Source organism: Phalacrocorax aristotelis, chromosome 1, assembly GCF_949628215.1.
Source record: "Phalacrocorax aristotelis chromosome 1, bGulAri2.1, whole genome shotgun sequence".
Classification (NCBI taxonomy): Eukaryota; Metazoa; Chordata; class Aves; order Suliformes; family Phalacrocoracidae; genus Phalacrocorax; species Phalacrocorax aristotelis.
The window spans coordinates 67,091,395-67,106,822 of NC_134276.1; the positions used below are offsets into that span (position 1 = coordinate 67,091,395).

General features: G+C 44.3%; 1 protein-coding gene across 1 annotated transcript; it reads left to right on the forward strand.

The window, feature by feature from the left end:
* Positions 1–659: 659 nt before the first annotated feature.
* F10 (coagulation factor X) lies at positions 660–13,207 on the forward strand. Its single transcript, XM_075091279.1, has 8 exons — positions 660–903; positions 3,313–3,473; positions 4,942–4,966; positions 7,674–7,787; positions 8,866–9,006; positions 9,868–10,118; positions 10,938–11,055; positions 11,857–13,207. The coding sequence occupies exons 1-8, from the start codon at positions 834–836 to the stop codon at positions 12,402–12,404; spliced, it is 1,428 nt and encodes a 475-aa protein (XP_074947380.1). The 5' UTR covers positions 660–833; the 3' UTR covers positions 12,405–13,207.
* The last annotated feature ends 2,221 nt before the right edge of the window (positions 13,208–15,428 follow it).

Below are 15,428 nucleotides of genomic sequence, written 5' to 3' on the forward strand. Positions count from 1 at the left end.
CCAGTGTCAATATTGACATTTATGAGCAAATCATAATCTTGCAGAAAAAGAGTAAACTGATGAAAGGAAACAAGCAGTACTTTTTCAAGTCAAAAGACAAAGTTGACTTTTTCAGGGCAGAGCTGGGTTTTAGACATATTTTTAATACAACAGCCTGTTTAAAGAAGGCAAGAAGATGAAGGAGATGCAACGGCAGGCTCTGGGACCACCAAAGACATGGCCTTCACAGCAAAAAGCGACCTCACCGGGCATAACCGAGGGAAAACCCCCCAAAAAAGGGGAGATGAAGGCCAGCTCCCGGCGAGCGCCAGGCCAAGGTCACGGGGCCCTGGGTGGTGAAAGCAGGGAGCCATCAGGCTGTGGTGTTGGGATGTGGGAAACGCGGGTGGGAGCTGCCAAGGGCGGCGGGTGTTTTGGGGCGGGAGCCCCGGCTTTGCCCCCGCTCGGCCTCACACCTGCCAGTGCCGGGCCTCGGCCGGCGCTCCCTTATTAAAGTGACGATTCACGTCCCTTCCCCCACAAATAACAGGTAAATTAAAAAGAGCTGGCTTCTTTGGGTTATAAAGAAAAGAAAAAAAAAAAAAGTAAGAAGAAGAGCCTCATCATCAGGCCGCCCCCCCCCGGCTGGGAGATCCCGCAGCAGCTTTCCCCTTTCCCCGGCGCTTCCGCTATTTCGGGGCAGGGTGAAGCAACGCCGCTTCAGTCTCTCCGCGACCGGAGGGGCGAAGGCTTCGGCTCCCGTCCCGTCCCATCCCGTCCCGTCCGTCCCGTCCGTCCCGCCCCGCCCGGGCCGGTCCCGCCGGGCCGGCAGCAGCGCGGGTCCCCGCGCCACCATGGCCGGCCGCCTGCTGCTGCTCCTGCTCTGCGCGGCGCTGGCGGGCGAGCTGCGGGCTGAAGGAGGCGGTAAGGCGGCACCTTTTTTATTATTATTTTTTTCGGCGGGGGGGGTGGGAGGGGTCCCTCCTCACAGCCTTTGGAGGGGCTGCCGGGGAAACGCGGGAGGCGGTGGCTCCCGGCCCCGTTGCGTGAGAGGGGGTACAGGCTTGCCGTCCCCGCCGAGGGAGGCGGCTGGGCCGTGGGGACGGCAGCCCCTAGGGCTCATCTTCCCCGGGGAGGGGGGCTCGGTTTCCCAGCCGGCAAAGGGCTCGCCTGCACCTGTGCCGCTCCAGCCCCTGCACCCCGCCGAAAGACGGGCGAGCTCCGCCTCGGGGACAGGGAGCTGCCAGGGGGCACCTCGGGGTGCCTGAGCCCCAGGGGTGCCCTGTCCCGCCACCGTCTCCTGTGGCCTTTCCCATTTTGCTGTGCCTTCCCGTTTCCCCCCTATAAAATGGGATTGGTGGCCCTTCCCGTTTTCGCACCCCGAGGGGACAGCAGCCCTCAGTGCCAGCGTCCCATGAGGGGAAGCCTGGCCGGAGCTCGGTTGGCTGCACTTGGCCGTGGAGGGGCTGGGGTGCGTCCCGCTGCCCTCTGTTTGTGCCACCAGGGTCAACACGAAGGTCCAGAGCAGCATCAGCAAGTGGCTTTTGAAAAGTTGTTGTTAACTCTTCCTTGAGTGAGTCAGCCTGCTTAGGCTTTAAAACGAGGTTCTCCGCACGTTTCTGGAACATCCTGCTTCAGTTGACCAATGCGTGTTGCTCCTTGATGCCTTCAAAGAAGGAAGCGTGATGGAAAGCTTGGGAAAGAGAACGACCAGCCTCAGAAGACTAATTGGCTAGTTCAAGTTTACAAAAACATCCTGTTACATGGGTGATGTGGAGGCAAAGGAATATAAAGGCGATAACCCCACTGGCTGCGTCCTGTCACTTTCCTGTCACTGCAGAGGGGGATTTAAGGGCAAATAAGATAGTGGGTGAATGAACTAACAGTTGCTGAGCTAGACATGACAAGCACTTTCTGTAAGCCTTCCTTGCGAGGAGCCTTTCAGAATAAGCAGGGCTCCAAAGTACTCGTGGGCTAATTGGGGTCGATTAATATAAATAGTATTTATATTAATATAGTATATTTATAATATATTTTATATAATATAATTTATATTATATAGTATAAATAGCTCCCTGTTGCGATACACCAATTTCAGTGAAAGCAGTGCAAGTCCCCACTGTGTTTGCTCAGGTGATATTAAGGTATATGGTTACTATCAGCTAGTTTAGGTATTGCTGAGTGCGTGAAGAATGCTCCAGAAGGTACGTGCGAGTTGCCCACTGAGTGTGAGCCATTGGCCTTGAAGTCCCAACTGCAAGCACTGTCTTCCACACTCCAGTATGTGATGGGAAAGTATTTTTTCGCTTTAAATCCCAAGTGTTCAGAAGATAATTAAATGCCAGTTTCCAGATTCTGCAAACTTTCCTAGAGCATATGCTTTTTACAGGGTAATTGGCAATATACTGGTGTTGTTTCTGCTTTTCCTATCTGGTAAAGTGTACACAAGTCGCTGGAGAGTAACACTGCTGTTCACACAGCCAAGTGGCTGAGCTGAGTTTAATGCCTCTGATCCTTCAGTTTAAATCAACAGCTACCTGCATCTTGAACTTGAAGGCAGCAGGTCTCACGCTTCTGTGACACCAAGCTTTTAAAAAATAAAACAACCCAGCAAACTGACCTCAGGCTGTACTTTCCTGCTAAAGCTGATGCTCGTTTACTTCTGCTCTTCGTTATATCTTAGAGCGCAGCTGCCTTAGCTCTACCTGCACACATATCAGTAAGGCAGAACATTTCTACAGCCAATTGGGAAGAGATGTTAAGAGGGAGGGTAGACCCCAGGGCTGCACAGTGGGATTTGGAGTGCTGAAGGGCAGTAGGACTCATACATGGGGGACTGTGAAACAGCATTTTCCCACCTGCCAGTAGACACGTTACTGCATCTTGAGTTTGTGTGGCATTTAGTTGCTGCACTGCAAGCACCTGGAGCAGCTGGTGGTGTTGGCTGGTTGTCAGCTTTAAAACCAAATCAAGGAATGCTGTCACCCTGGCCTTCAGAGAAAGTAATTCTGATTAAGACTGGCATTTTCAGCAGGAGCAACAGAAATATAAGCCCTCAGCAGCAACATGCACGTTCTTATTTTCAAGACTAAAAACAGTAGGAGAGAATTTTGGGCGCCTACACTTTGTCCTGGAGTCAGTGATTGACAGAGAGAGACTCCTCTGAGAGATCCTGAGATGTATCAGTCTGTGTGAGGACTGACCTCACAGGTAATATTGCTTACGGGTAGAGTGCTGAGAGGATATGTTTTGGTTTTGTTTCCACTTCACTTATTTCTGCTGACTCTTCACCACCACCAAATGTTACCTGCCACCTGTATCATTATTGTCTAGTATTCATGAAGAAAGAAAATGCCGAAAAGTTCTTGGAAAGAACAAAACGTGCTAACTCCTTTTTGGAGGAACTTAAGAAAGGGAATATTGAAAGAGAATGCAATGAGGAGCGCTGCTCAAAAGAAGAAGCAAGAGAAGCCTTTGAAGACCTGGAGAAAACTGTAAGCATGAGCTAACATGAAACATAGATCTATATATTTCATGTTTACAAAATCATATTAAGGTCTTTTGAGCTGGGCATCAGAACTGACAAGTTGCCCTTGATCATTTAACACAAAGAATAAATAGCGGTTTTGACTGTGGTTGGAATTGCTAAGGCGTAACTGTACAGTAACAGTCTTAATTTAGCTCTTGCAAGGCCAGCCCCTGTTAAAGCCTCCATTCTTTTACCTGTTCTGATCTGTTTAATTGCCATCATGACGTATTTGACCTTTAAATTATTTGATACTACCTGTTAGAAATATGTTCACCCTGTCTGGGTGGCATAGCTGAGAGTCAGGACTAGTTCAGGAGTTCTTAGGTGGAGAGTCCACGGGAAGGTTGAGAAGGCAAATGTTGACATGGAACTTCATGGGAGAATTTTGCCAAACTTCTTTCAAGGAACTTTGCAGTGCTTATCATTTTGTGGCTCTCTTTTTCAGTATCTGAACTGACAGAATGTGTACTGTGGACAGTTCTTATATTCTTTAATGTTGAATTGCCCACATGGAATGAAGTTTGTACGTGTGCCTCTTGTATCACCTTCCCTACCCTGATGGCTGCTTAACATTAGACAGAAGTGTGATCTGTTCCCAAGCTCAAGGGAGAGTTAAAGAGATGGGGCAACAATGAGGACTGGGTTTAGTAGAAAAGGTGATATTTGAAAACTCAAAGTGACTTGGCGGGGAAGAGGGAGGGGATTGGGAATATCGGCTGTAGCTACGTGGCTGTTAAGAACACCCCTGAAACTGGAGTTAAGGCCAGATTCATTTCACTTTAGCATTACTTGAAGGACAGAATGTTCATGGAGGGGCCCTGAGATGGCCTGGGTGGGGAGTTATGGGTGCATCGCCAGGGTACTTCAGAGCATGAAGGTTGGCTGATCTATAGCAGAACCAGCACAACCTGTTCTGGCTGGTGACCAGATGTCATTGAAAAGGACTGTCTTGGACAGACAGCATACCTGGAGTCCTCAGTGCAGAGGGAAAGAAGAACACAAATAGGACAACATATTTTAAAATCGGCATTTCTGAGGTCCTGATTGATGGGGGTGGGGGGGGTGTCTGAAGACTGACAATTTGGCAAAGTAAATTTAGTCAAAACTGATAGAAAGATTAGTTATGCAAGAAATAAAGTGCTTTATGCTGAGTGAGTCACATTAGGAAATCTAAGGCATTTTAGATACTTTTGAAAAAATTCATGAGACTTGTTTCTGTAGAGCTGGGCACTATAGATGGATGATATGGTTTTAATTTATTAAATGGTAATAGCAGGCTGCAGGGAACTGTGTAACTTAAATATCTGTTTTAATAATTGATAGCTGCAAGTGTCCTCTGTATGAAAGCTCTAATATTCTTGTGAAGAATTCAGTAATTCTCACCTAACTCTTTTTGTCTCCTTTTATTCATCTTTTCCTGTACCTACCTGAAGGAGGAATTCTGGAACGTCTATGTAGGTAAGAAACACTCTGCATTTGTTCAGAGAATTAAGCTTTCTTACTGCAAGGTTAAAAAGGATGCACCTCTTAAGTAACCACTTCCTGCTCCCTTGCTTCCTCTCTTTCTGTGGTGGGACACCCTCACATTGTGTTTCCGTTGAAGAAGGAATCTGATTTACTGCCTTGCTGTTGCTTGAACCCAGTCACTTCAGTCAAAGGCAGGGTTCAGCTGCCTTCAATTTCTGGGATGATCTTTGTCCTCTCGAAAAAAGAATAGTGGCCCTTTGCACGCAAAGGGCATTGAGAAGCAGAAACTGGGTCTGTGACTCTGCTGGTCAGTTGTCCTCCAGAGGGGCAGCCCAGGATCGGGGAATTCCAGGTGCAAAGAGTCGTAGATGAGGGTGGCACTTAAATGCCATAGCCGACACAAGGTTATTAAACTGTATCGCCCAGTCGCTTGCAAGTTTCGTGTCACCTTCCATGCCAGAGTGTTGTTGATTCCTGTATTATAGAGCATTTTGTGGGATGTGTTTTCTACAGAACTGTTTGGCATTCAAGGAGGACATGCCAATAGATTAGCAGATACTATCCATCAGTCTTTTCTGTTGTTTAATAAAGGTCTGAGTTGTATTTATTAGGGTTCCAGCATTCATAATCCCTATGCAGGGACAGATTTTTAATGTATTGGTGTTTGGTTACATGTTCTCCTGAAAGTATGTGCCCAGCTTGCGTGTTAGGAGAAGTACCTCAAAAATGTTGACCAGACAGCTCAGCTTTGTCTTTTGGAGTCTGCAGAAAATTGAAGACAGTTGCCATGAAGAAGATGCAGACTTTCACAATCCTCTAAGTGGGGGATGAACTCTGCAACCTACAGGCTGAAATTTCAAGCAAAGCCTGCGTCAGTGTTGCAGTGAACAAGAGTGGAAAATTTCAAACCATTTTCTCAAGAGAATACAAGTAGTGGAACATCAGTGCCAGTGCTCTTAGAGGAAATGCCAATTTCATACATTTTAAACCACAGTCCACGAATGCTCTACTGGTGCTCAGAAGAACTGAAAACCACAGCTACACTCAGCCAAGTTACTAGAACAATTAATTCTTGCTTCCGTTTTTAGTAGGGGATTCTGCAATGCTTTTGTGCAATATTGATAAAAAACTCATTACCACAGCAGCAGCTATAGCGTAGGGAAAATCTAAACAAGAACGGTTTCTAACAGTAGGATGCTGCTTAGCTAAGACCACTGCAGAATGGAGTGCTCTGGCACTGCAGAGGAGGCAGAAACCAGGGGATGCGCTGCAGGCCTGGAGTCTGTCTTTCTTTTGGTAAATTGTTGTCTTGCCTTCCTTCTGTTGAGGCTGGACATCAGTCTTCAGTGCCTCTGTGGTGGACCACACAGACGCAGTGTTTGGTGTGCTGTTGGTTTTGGCCAGTGCAGGTACAGAAGGGATGTTGAGGCATGGGGGCAGTACACAAAGCCCAGCAGATGTTGCCTGTGACAGATAAAGCTGCAGCACATGAGGTCGCAGGCCAGAGCTGCCATACCGGTGTCAAGCTGGATCTGTAGCATGAGCAGCTTCTTGCATTTCATCTCCTCTGTGGGCATTGCTGTTCTTCCAGCTGCTCCAAACGGCCAGAACAGGTGGTAAGACACAGAAATTTGAAAAGCATGTATCTAAAGCAACAAATTTTTATTAAGCAAGTGCCACTTCTCTGGATATCCTGCTTTTCTTATCAAACAGTGCAGAAGAGCCCAGCAAGGCCACGTGATGGGGGAATACATTTGTTACAGCAGGCAACTAGGTAGAAGAGACTGTGTCAGCGAGCAGCAGTGCAGGACTGAGATACCTTTATGGGGGTGGGAGAAAGGGATGCTACATGGAACACATCTCCAAATGCAGTGCAGCCTCACTGTCCTACGTGTAACAGAGTCTGAGAGATACATGTGGCTGGGGCCCTGGAGTCAGGTCAGCCAGTTGTGCCCAGGTCGCAGAAAGGAAGAAAGGCTGCAGAACTACCTTTAAGCGTGGGAGATCCCAGCGTAGGTGTGGGGAATGTGAGGTAAGAGGTAATTTTCTGAAGCTCAAACTCATACCACAATGGATACAACAGGACAATTTCGGTACTGTAAGCAGCACAAAACAGGAATTTGGCTTGCACATGCAGATTTTGCAGGGCTTTTAAAGCATTTTTTTTTGTTTGTATTTTAGTCTTCTGATTAAGATGCTGGTGTCTGTGTCTTTAAATGAACAGCACTGCATGCAAAAGACATGCACAAGGGATGAGATGACCTTTAAGGAAATAAAAGTTGAGTTGCCATTACGCAGAAATTGTAGAGAAATGCAAGAAGCCAAAAGGTTAATATCTTCAGACAGCAGTTGCAAGTGTGGAAATGTTCTGTATGCTTTTACAGCCTTCACTGTAAATGATGTGTATATTCTGACCATGAAGTGTTACTTTATCTTCCAACAAAAAAAGGCTTGCATATACGCTGTCATACGGTAGCCACTAAAAACAGATTGGAAAACTGAGGCTATGTAGATGAATCATTGCTGGTATGGAATGATTGCATTTATACTCCTTTTTCCATCTGGAATGTGGCAACTCAACAGGACATACATTTTAAGAGGGAAGATGAAAGATTGCTTATTAAACTAACACCCCTTCAGAGTTCACTGAAAATGCTATGCTCTTACAATATTTTGTTTCTTTGGTTTGTTTTTGTAGATGGGAACCAGTGCAGCTCAAATCCTTGTCACTATGGTGGACATTGTAAAGATGGAATTGGTTCCTATACTTGCTCATGCTTGGATGGTTATCAAGGCAAGAACTGTGAATTTGGTAGGTTTCTGCTTTAGAGAACTGTGGCAGAGAATTCCCCAGGGATCTGAAATATAGAGTTAACTCCTTCTTAATGAGCATTATTTGCCTCTGGGTAAAACACACAGAACAGAATGGCAGTCAACAGTGAGTTGGAGGACAGTGCCAGAAACACAAAGCCTTGGTGGCTCTACAGCTGGGTAGTGTTAGAATCATAGAATAGTTTGTGTTGGAAGAGATTTGAAGGTGATCTAGCCCAACCGCCCCGCAATGAGAAGGGACATCTTCAACCAGATCAGGTTGCTCAGAGCCCTGTCCAACTGTGAATGCTCCAAAGTTACACTTACTCCAAAGAAAGCCCTCCTAATTATGATAGTGCCTCTTTACGTGAGCTTGAATCCCCAAAACATGACGGTAAAACTAAGAAGCGTAGGATTCTTGTAACTGATATGAAAGAGCCTTTACTACAAGTACAGAAGTACAACCTCCTTGCTCAGCTCACAGCAGGGAAGAACCAAAGAAAACAGATTTGGGCAGAGAATGCAGGCTTTTTCAGCCTTGCAAAGAATCATTTTTTGCATATAAATCTTTCTTGAGTCTTACTTCTGTGACATATGACTACTACCCTAATAATGTCTTTGGAGCATGTATCGGTGGTCAGGAACTAAGAGTGGTGAACCCAGAGTAGGAGGGTGTGGACCTGAAGTTCAGACGCAGGACTGAGGGGAGTGATGAGGAGCTGAGCTTCTTAAAGCAAGAGGGAGGAATCGTGTGAGGATTTACCAATATCTGGACTCCTCTGTTAGTGTTTTATTCATTCTCCCACTGTCATTTTGCTTTTGCTTTTGTAAGCTCACTATGGCATGGCCACTGGGCCCACTTAGACTTGGCAACCACATTTCATGCGGTGGATGTGACTGCTTTGTAAGGCATAAGCTAATCTTAGCCACTCATGTTGTTACTAAGATGTGCTTCAGGTGTTTTACAAGTGGAGATACAGATCCTGTTTAAAGAGTGCAGTTTCATTTGGTGAACTTCGAGATCTTCTGTGGAATCAGTGTTAATTTACAGTTTTTCTCCAAACTTCTCTCTTTTATAGTCATACCAAAGTACTGCAAAATAAACAATGGTGACTGTGAGCAGTTCTGCAGCATCAAAAAAAGTGCACAGAAGGATGTTGTGTGTTCCTGTGCAAAAGGGTATGTTCTAGCAGAGGATGGCAAACACTGTGTTGCATCAGGTATGAAGCCACGTAATAAACTAATAGCAGTGGTGGTGAGACCGGTTTCACAGTTAGAGAATGTCTTTTAAACCATCAGTATCCTACACGACATAGATTTAACACTGAGGCCAACTGATTTGTATTTCCAAAGCCTTCCATGTGTGAGGTGATGAGATGGGGTTACCAAAATCTGGCTGATTTGGAACCCTTTGCAAGGTGGCTCTCACAGAATTACCTGAGTAAACTCCGCTGTTGACAGGAGAAGAGCAATTGCAGTGGTATCTCATTTACTTAGAAAGTTACACTCCATATAAAATAGCAGCTCACCAAAACTTTTCTACTTTAAATTTCAGTTCACCTAATCAAATAGTAACTGATGACATTAAATAATTATGATTAGTGCTATTTACATTTGTACATTTTTGTTGTGTTTCAACAAACCTGGGGGGGAGGGATAAGTCAACCATGTATTCATGGTATTGTTTTTTGATTCTTTATAACTAATAATAGATTTCTGTCATGAGCCATATTATCCCTGAAATAAAGCATTTCACTCAGTTTCCTAATTAAGATGGTTTTAGTAAGAGCAAGTACATGAATATAGCAATGTAAACAATTGAAGATGATGTTTTAAATTTTAAATACTTTAAAAGCACTGTCTGGGACTGAACCTATGGACAAGTTTTAGGACTACAAAATGCCTTTCATTTTTCAAACCATCTGGTCTTCCTTCTTTGTTGCATCTGCCAAGGTTTTGCTAGTGTTTTGAAAGCAGGACAGGTGCATTAACTGATTTATTGTGAAATGGTGTTGTCAAGGAGTTTCCTCTTGTGCTGGTGTTTCTGTCTTTCTCTAATTTTAACATCCTTGTCTCTACAGTAAAGTATCCTTGTGGAAAAGTTCATGTGAAAAGAAATAAAAGGTCAGTTATTTCACTTGCTGATAAGAGCAATGTAATTAGTGATCAAGATGACCCTCCCACAAATGGAACAACTTTGGAGGAGGACATTGCTACTACCACAGAAACCTCAACCCTCCGTCCTGGCAATCAAACCAGTAGCAAGACTCCATATTTCAATGTCAGGATAGTAGGTGGTGATGAGTGTCTTCTTGGCGAATGTCCATGGCAGGTAGGTCTGGTTTTTGTGCTCTGCATCTAAGCAGGATGTGTTTCTGGGGGAAAGTATGCAATTGTTCATTTAACCTGGTTGCCTTCTGAATGTTACCCATGTAGCACACCACTTGTAGCTGGAGGTAGCTGAATTCTGTGAACCTAGGCACTTAGATGTGCTGTTCTGCAAACTGCAGCCTTAAATTTCAAAATGAAAGGCTTTGTGCAGTTTTAGGTGGTGCTGCTTAACCTGTCCCCAGAGAGGGCTGTTGAGTCGTGCTGGCCTACCGGTGTCATTTTTGCCGGAATATTCCAGTTCCTCCTGATAGCGGTCCATTTAGGTAGTACACCTGAGAGCATGTCAGATAAAGCATGCAATTGCTTTACAAATATGCTTTAATATCTAAGTTTTCCTCTTAGGTTTGCACCAGCCAAAATGAGTTCCTGTCTTTATGACGCTAAGTGTGGGGGTCAGATGGGAACAGAACTTGGACAGGAATTCTTTGGGGTGATAAATCCAAGGGATGGGGTGATTTGGGGGCTGCATTCTCCCTGCTCAGTCAGTCAGTGTCTTGTTCCTAAAAGACATTACTAAACACTGTGAGTGAGGTAACACAGAAGCCGAACATCTACTTCATGTAAAGACAGTTGAGACTCTGTAGCAGTACATGTCGATCCGTAGCGTATGTGTGTGTGAACGCATTAGAAGAGATCTGCAGAGTAATACATGTTGCAGTAATAAGCATATATGCAGTGTGCAGAGAAATCAATTACCTGTTTATAGCTCATTGACATTAAACTGGTCTTTGTAATCTGCACTTAATTTTTTCCTTCGCAGGCTGTTCTGTTAGATGAGAAAGGGGAAGAGTTTTGTGGTGGAACTATTTTGAATGAAAATTTTATACTTACTGCAGCTCATTGCATGAACCAGTCTAAAGAAATCAAAGTTGTTGTTGGTAAGTGTTTATTTTACTCCTCTGATGTTTGAGCGTATGTTGCAGGCTAATCCTCTGTGCTCTAAATCTCATGTGACATGTATTCATATTACTTTGTTTGTTTGTTACTTTTTTGTTGTTGTTTTGCTTTTCGTAATTTCTTGTTATTGTGGGAATCCTGCCTGGTAAAAACAGGGGCAGCTGATGTGGAAGGTGATAAAGATGCATCCCTTTCTTCTTTGCCAGCTAGTTGGAAGTGATTAAGAACAAAGGTTCTGGAGGCATTGTGTAGCATTGTGTTCATCAGAGTAGTGCTTCTTCAGAAAGCTTATCATTCCTGGCACAGCTGCAGCATACAGATTTGTTTCTGCAGGAACGTTCAGGAAGGCTATGACACATTGACTAGAGGAAGAAGAAATGAACGCAAATTATGACTGCTTCACTTCTGAGGCATGATACTAGATCAACACAACTTTATATTTGTACTTTCTTAGCCTTGACCCAGACCAGTTTCTCCTCCCTGGTACAAGCCAGGCTCAAGCTCCTGTAAGAGCTTGCACCCAAAGTTGCATTGATTTAGCTGAATTGGTTTATGCCTTTATGTAAACTGGTACAAAAATCTCCATAGACAAAAGCTCAGAACTGAAACTGACCCAGGTGCTGCTAATGAATATTGCAATACATTTTTGCAGTTTACTTGTATGGTATAAAGGCTTAGGTAAAGTGTTAGGAACAGGTATACTGCTGTCCTCCTTCGTCAAGGTTGTTCTTAATTTCTTATGCTGTCTCTGTATTAATGGCCCTTTTAATAATCTTGTACAGGTGAAGTGGACAGAGAAAAGAAAGAACTGTCTGAAACGATGCATACCGTGGACAAAATACTTGTTCACTCTAAATACGTTGCTGAGACTTACGATAATGACATAGCCTTAATAAAGCTGAAGGAACCTATAATATTTTCTGACTACGTTGTCGCAGCATGCCTTCCTGAAGCAGACTTTGCTAATGAAGTTCTGATGAACCAAAGATCTGGGATGGTTAGTGGATTTGGGCGTGAATTTGAAGGTGGACGACTATCCAAAAAACTGAAAGTGCTTCAAGTCCCCTATGTTGATAGGAACACTTGCAAGCAATCCACTAACTTTGTGATAACCGAAAACATGTTCTGTGCTGGTTATGAAACAGAGCAAAAAGATGCTTGTCAAGGAGACAGTGGAGGCCCCCATGTAACCAGCTATAAGGATACTTATTTTGTTACTGGAATCGTTAGCTGGGGAGAAGGATGTGCAAAGAAAGGCAAATATGGTGTCTATACCAAACTGTCCAGGTTCTTACGATGGGTAAGAACGGTCATGAGACAAAATTTGTAGTGGTGTGGCTCTTGATCCTTCTGTTAGCTAACAAGGTGTAGTTTCTGTAATGGAAGCTTCATTCTTGTTTTTTTTTTTTTAGCCACATCTGCTAAACTTGTTTTGAGAGCTGATTGCTTAAAGTTACAGTGCTGCTTCTTTTTGGTTTATTCCTGGCTTTAAGCATGTATATGTGGACTGCTGGTGTTATTTTGAATTGGTGCAATGAGGGGCTTTCCCCAAACAAAATGGCTGCTCAGTGGGGTCTGTCGTTTGCTTGTTTGGTTATTTTTATATTGCCATTTTGGTTCCTGTCTGTTTGCCCAAGTGCTTCTATCAGAGGCTTCTGGACAAAATATGAGCCTCCATTAATCATGATGAAAGTGAGAAGGACAGGACTTCAGTTAATCCTCATATTGCAGCCAGCTGGCTCAGTAGGGAGTTTGTTATTACTAGAGCTGTTTAGCTTCTACCTGCAGATGTATTTAGAAGATTAAGGGAGCAGGGAAGCTTGCCTGGTAAAAGCTGAGACACAAGTAAGTATTTAACGTGTGATGCTAAGTAACCGCGTGTGCCACAAAATTGCCTGCTTAGGTCACAGCAGCTAATTAAAATGGGTTTTTGCTTTATAAAGATTGTACTTCACTTTAGTCTGTTCATCAGAAAAAAAAAATATGTGCATGTTCACTGTTTTCTGTTTCATATTCTGGATTGTGTATGGCTGAGGATCAGAAAGCTCCTTGCATGTGTACTTTTTCTAGGTGTTTCTGTAAGGTGCAATATTGATGTACACCAGCATTTGAAATAAAACTTTCTTTTTTGTTGCTTTTTTTTTCTTTATTCTCTCCATTCAGCTTACAAATATATGAAGACAAAATCTCATTTGAGAGTGAAAAAAGAGTGAATGTCCCTGAAAAAATACGTGTGACACTTCACCTACCTCTTGTCAAAGCTGATGAGGAGGCAGAGAATGGAGGGGGGTAATTAAAAGACTTTCACAGGCCTAGAGGTTCATAAATGGCAAGTTAGATGCCAAGGTACTAATTTTCTTAGGAAGAGACAAACTTAGCCAGTGATTTCCTACACATAGGCTGTTCAGATACTATGATCTGATCTGGGCTGTAAGGTCTCCAGGCAGAAGCTCTGCACTCTAATGTTTTTTGTATATGGAGTAGTGTTGCTCCATACGTTCTTCTTTAAACCTCCTCAGCTTCAGTCCTAGTTACAGAAATCATGGAAAAATTTACAATGGAAGGGACAGATGAAAGTGATGTGATCCAACCACATACTCAAAGCAGGGCTAGCGTCAAAGTTAGCAGGTTGTATAGGGTCCACTGCAGAGAAGTTTTGAAAAACTTCAGAGGCAGAGATTTTGTTAGCCTCTGGGCAACCTGTTCTTGTGTTCTAGCACTCCCATGGCTAAAATTTCTGCATGTCCAGCTGGAATTTTCCATGTTGCAAACTCTGACTGCTGCCTCATCTTCTTTCTATGGGCACCTCTGGGAAATATTTGGCCCTGCCCTCACTTTAACCCCCATTTAGGCAGTGGAAGACTGCAGTTAGATACCCCAGCTCTCCCTGGCTGAACACACCCAGACCCCTCAGCCTGTTATTATACATCATGTGCGCTAGGCCCCGAACCGTCCTGATGGCCTTTCCAAGGCTCCTCCAATCTGTTACGCTCCCCTGTTGTCTGAGGTACACAACTTCACCAGACACATGCTATTTACCTCTTAGGGTTTGAGCTGGTACTGGCTAGCTTTGTAGTACTGGCTAGTTTCATAGCAGGTAATGTGAGCAAAGCAGGCTGAAAAACTAGAAATACAACTCTGTACAACAACAAGGTATTGCTGCAGTCAGCAGTAAATGTGGGCAGGAAAGACTGCATGTCAGTAACCCCAGCTCCACCTGTATAAACCCTTGGCAGGTTTACTTCAATGTTTGTTCAGCAATGTTTGCTCCCTGACTTCTGTCCGCTGGATTCCTGTTCAAATCCCTTGTCCCACGGGTAGCCTGCCCTGTGCTCCATCAGGGTGAAACATCCCTCCTCAAAGGGACAACCTCAGGCCTAGGTGCTACCCAAACCCTGGTGCTAAGGGCATTATTCCACTTTAGTGACACCTGAGGACTGAAGTGAAACTCGGACTGGACTATATAAGGTGTTGATGTGGCTGAGGGGAGGACCGCCCTCTGGCAATGGTGGCAGTAGCTGGGTTTTACTAGCTGGTGTATATGTACATCCTTGTCAAGCCAAGTAGCACCTTGAGAGCAGGCACAGAGCTAGTTTAACAGATGAGCGTGAAAGAGGGTGATGAAAGTCCATGCTTGTGTACAACATGACTGTGCTTAGAAGAGCAGTGTCATTATTGCTGTAGAGTATGAGAGGCTTTGTCCTTGGGCTTCGCAGTTGACTTTTACAAATGAAACTGGTTCCAGACAGCCTTTCATCCTGTGCCATGACATGTATAGTGCCCGAGGCTCAAGGGCTTTATATTCATTCCCTCGGTCTGTAACTGTCTCTGCCATACTGAGAGGACGAGTGAAATCTCTGCTTGCACCTTGGCCTCCTACTAAAGCCCATAACTAACTCTAGGGCCTGAAAGAAAAGAAAGAAATAAAGCATACTTTTTTATGTAGACTAATTGTTTTGGGGTAATTTCACATAGCAAAATTTGAACAGATTGTAAAATCCAGGCAAGAGGTACAGCACACAGCTGCTGTGTAAACTGATGGGTTTTAAAATACCAGAACTCCTCAGAGCAGGCAAATGCTGCTGGTTTAGGCAAAAGCTGACATTTACCAAGGATGGCAGAAGGAGATGATCTAACCAGCTCGTGTTCAGACTTCCTTGGCCTTCAAGGAAAAGCCAGTCCTAAGAAGAAAGGGAAGAAAGGAATGATGGTAAGTAAAAAGTGCAATCCCTTTGAGGCTTTGGAAAGGATTAATAGGAAGAATTAAAATGTAGGACATGGCTCAGGCCTAGTCCAAGATGATGTATCTGGTTAAGAGAGTCTTGTGCATGAGGCATTGGGCTTTGAAAAAAAT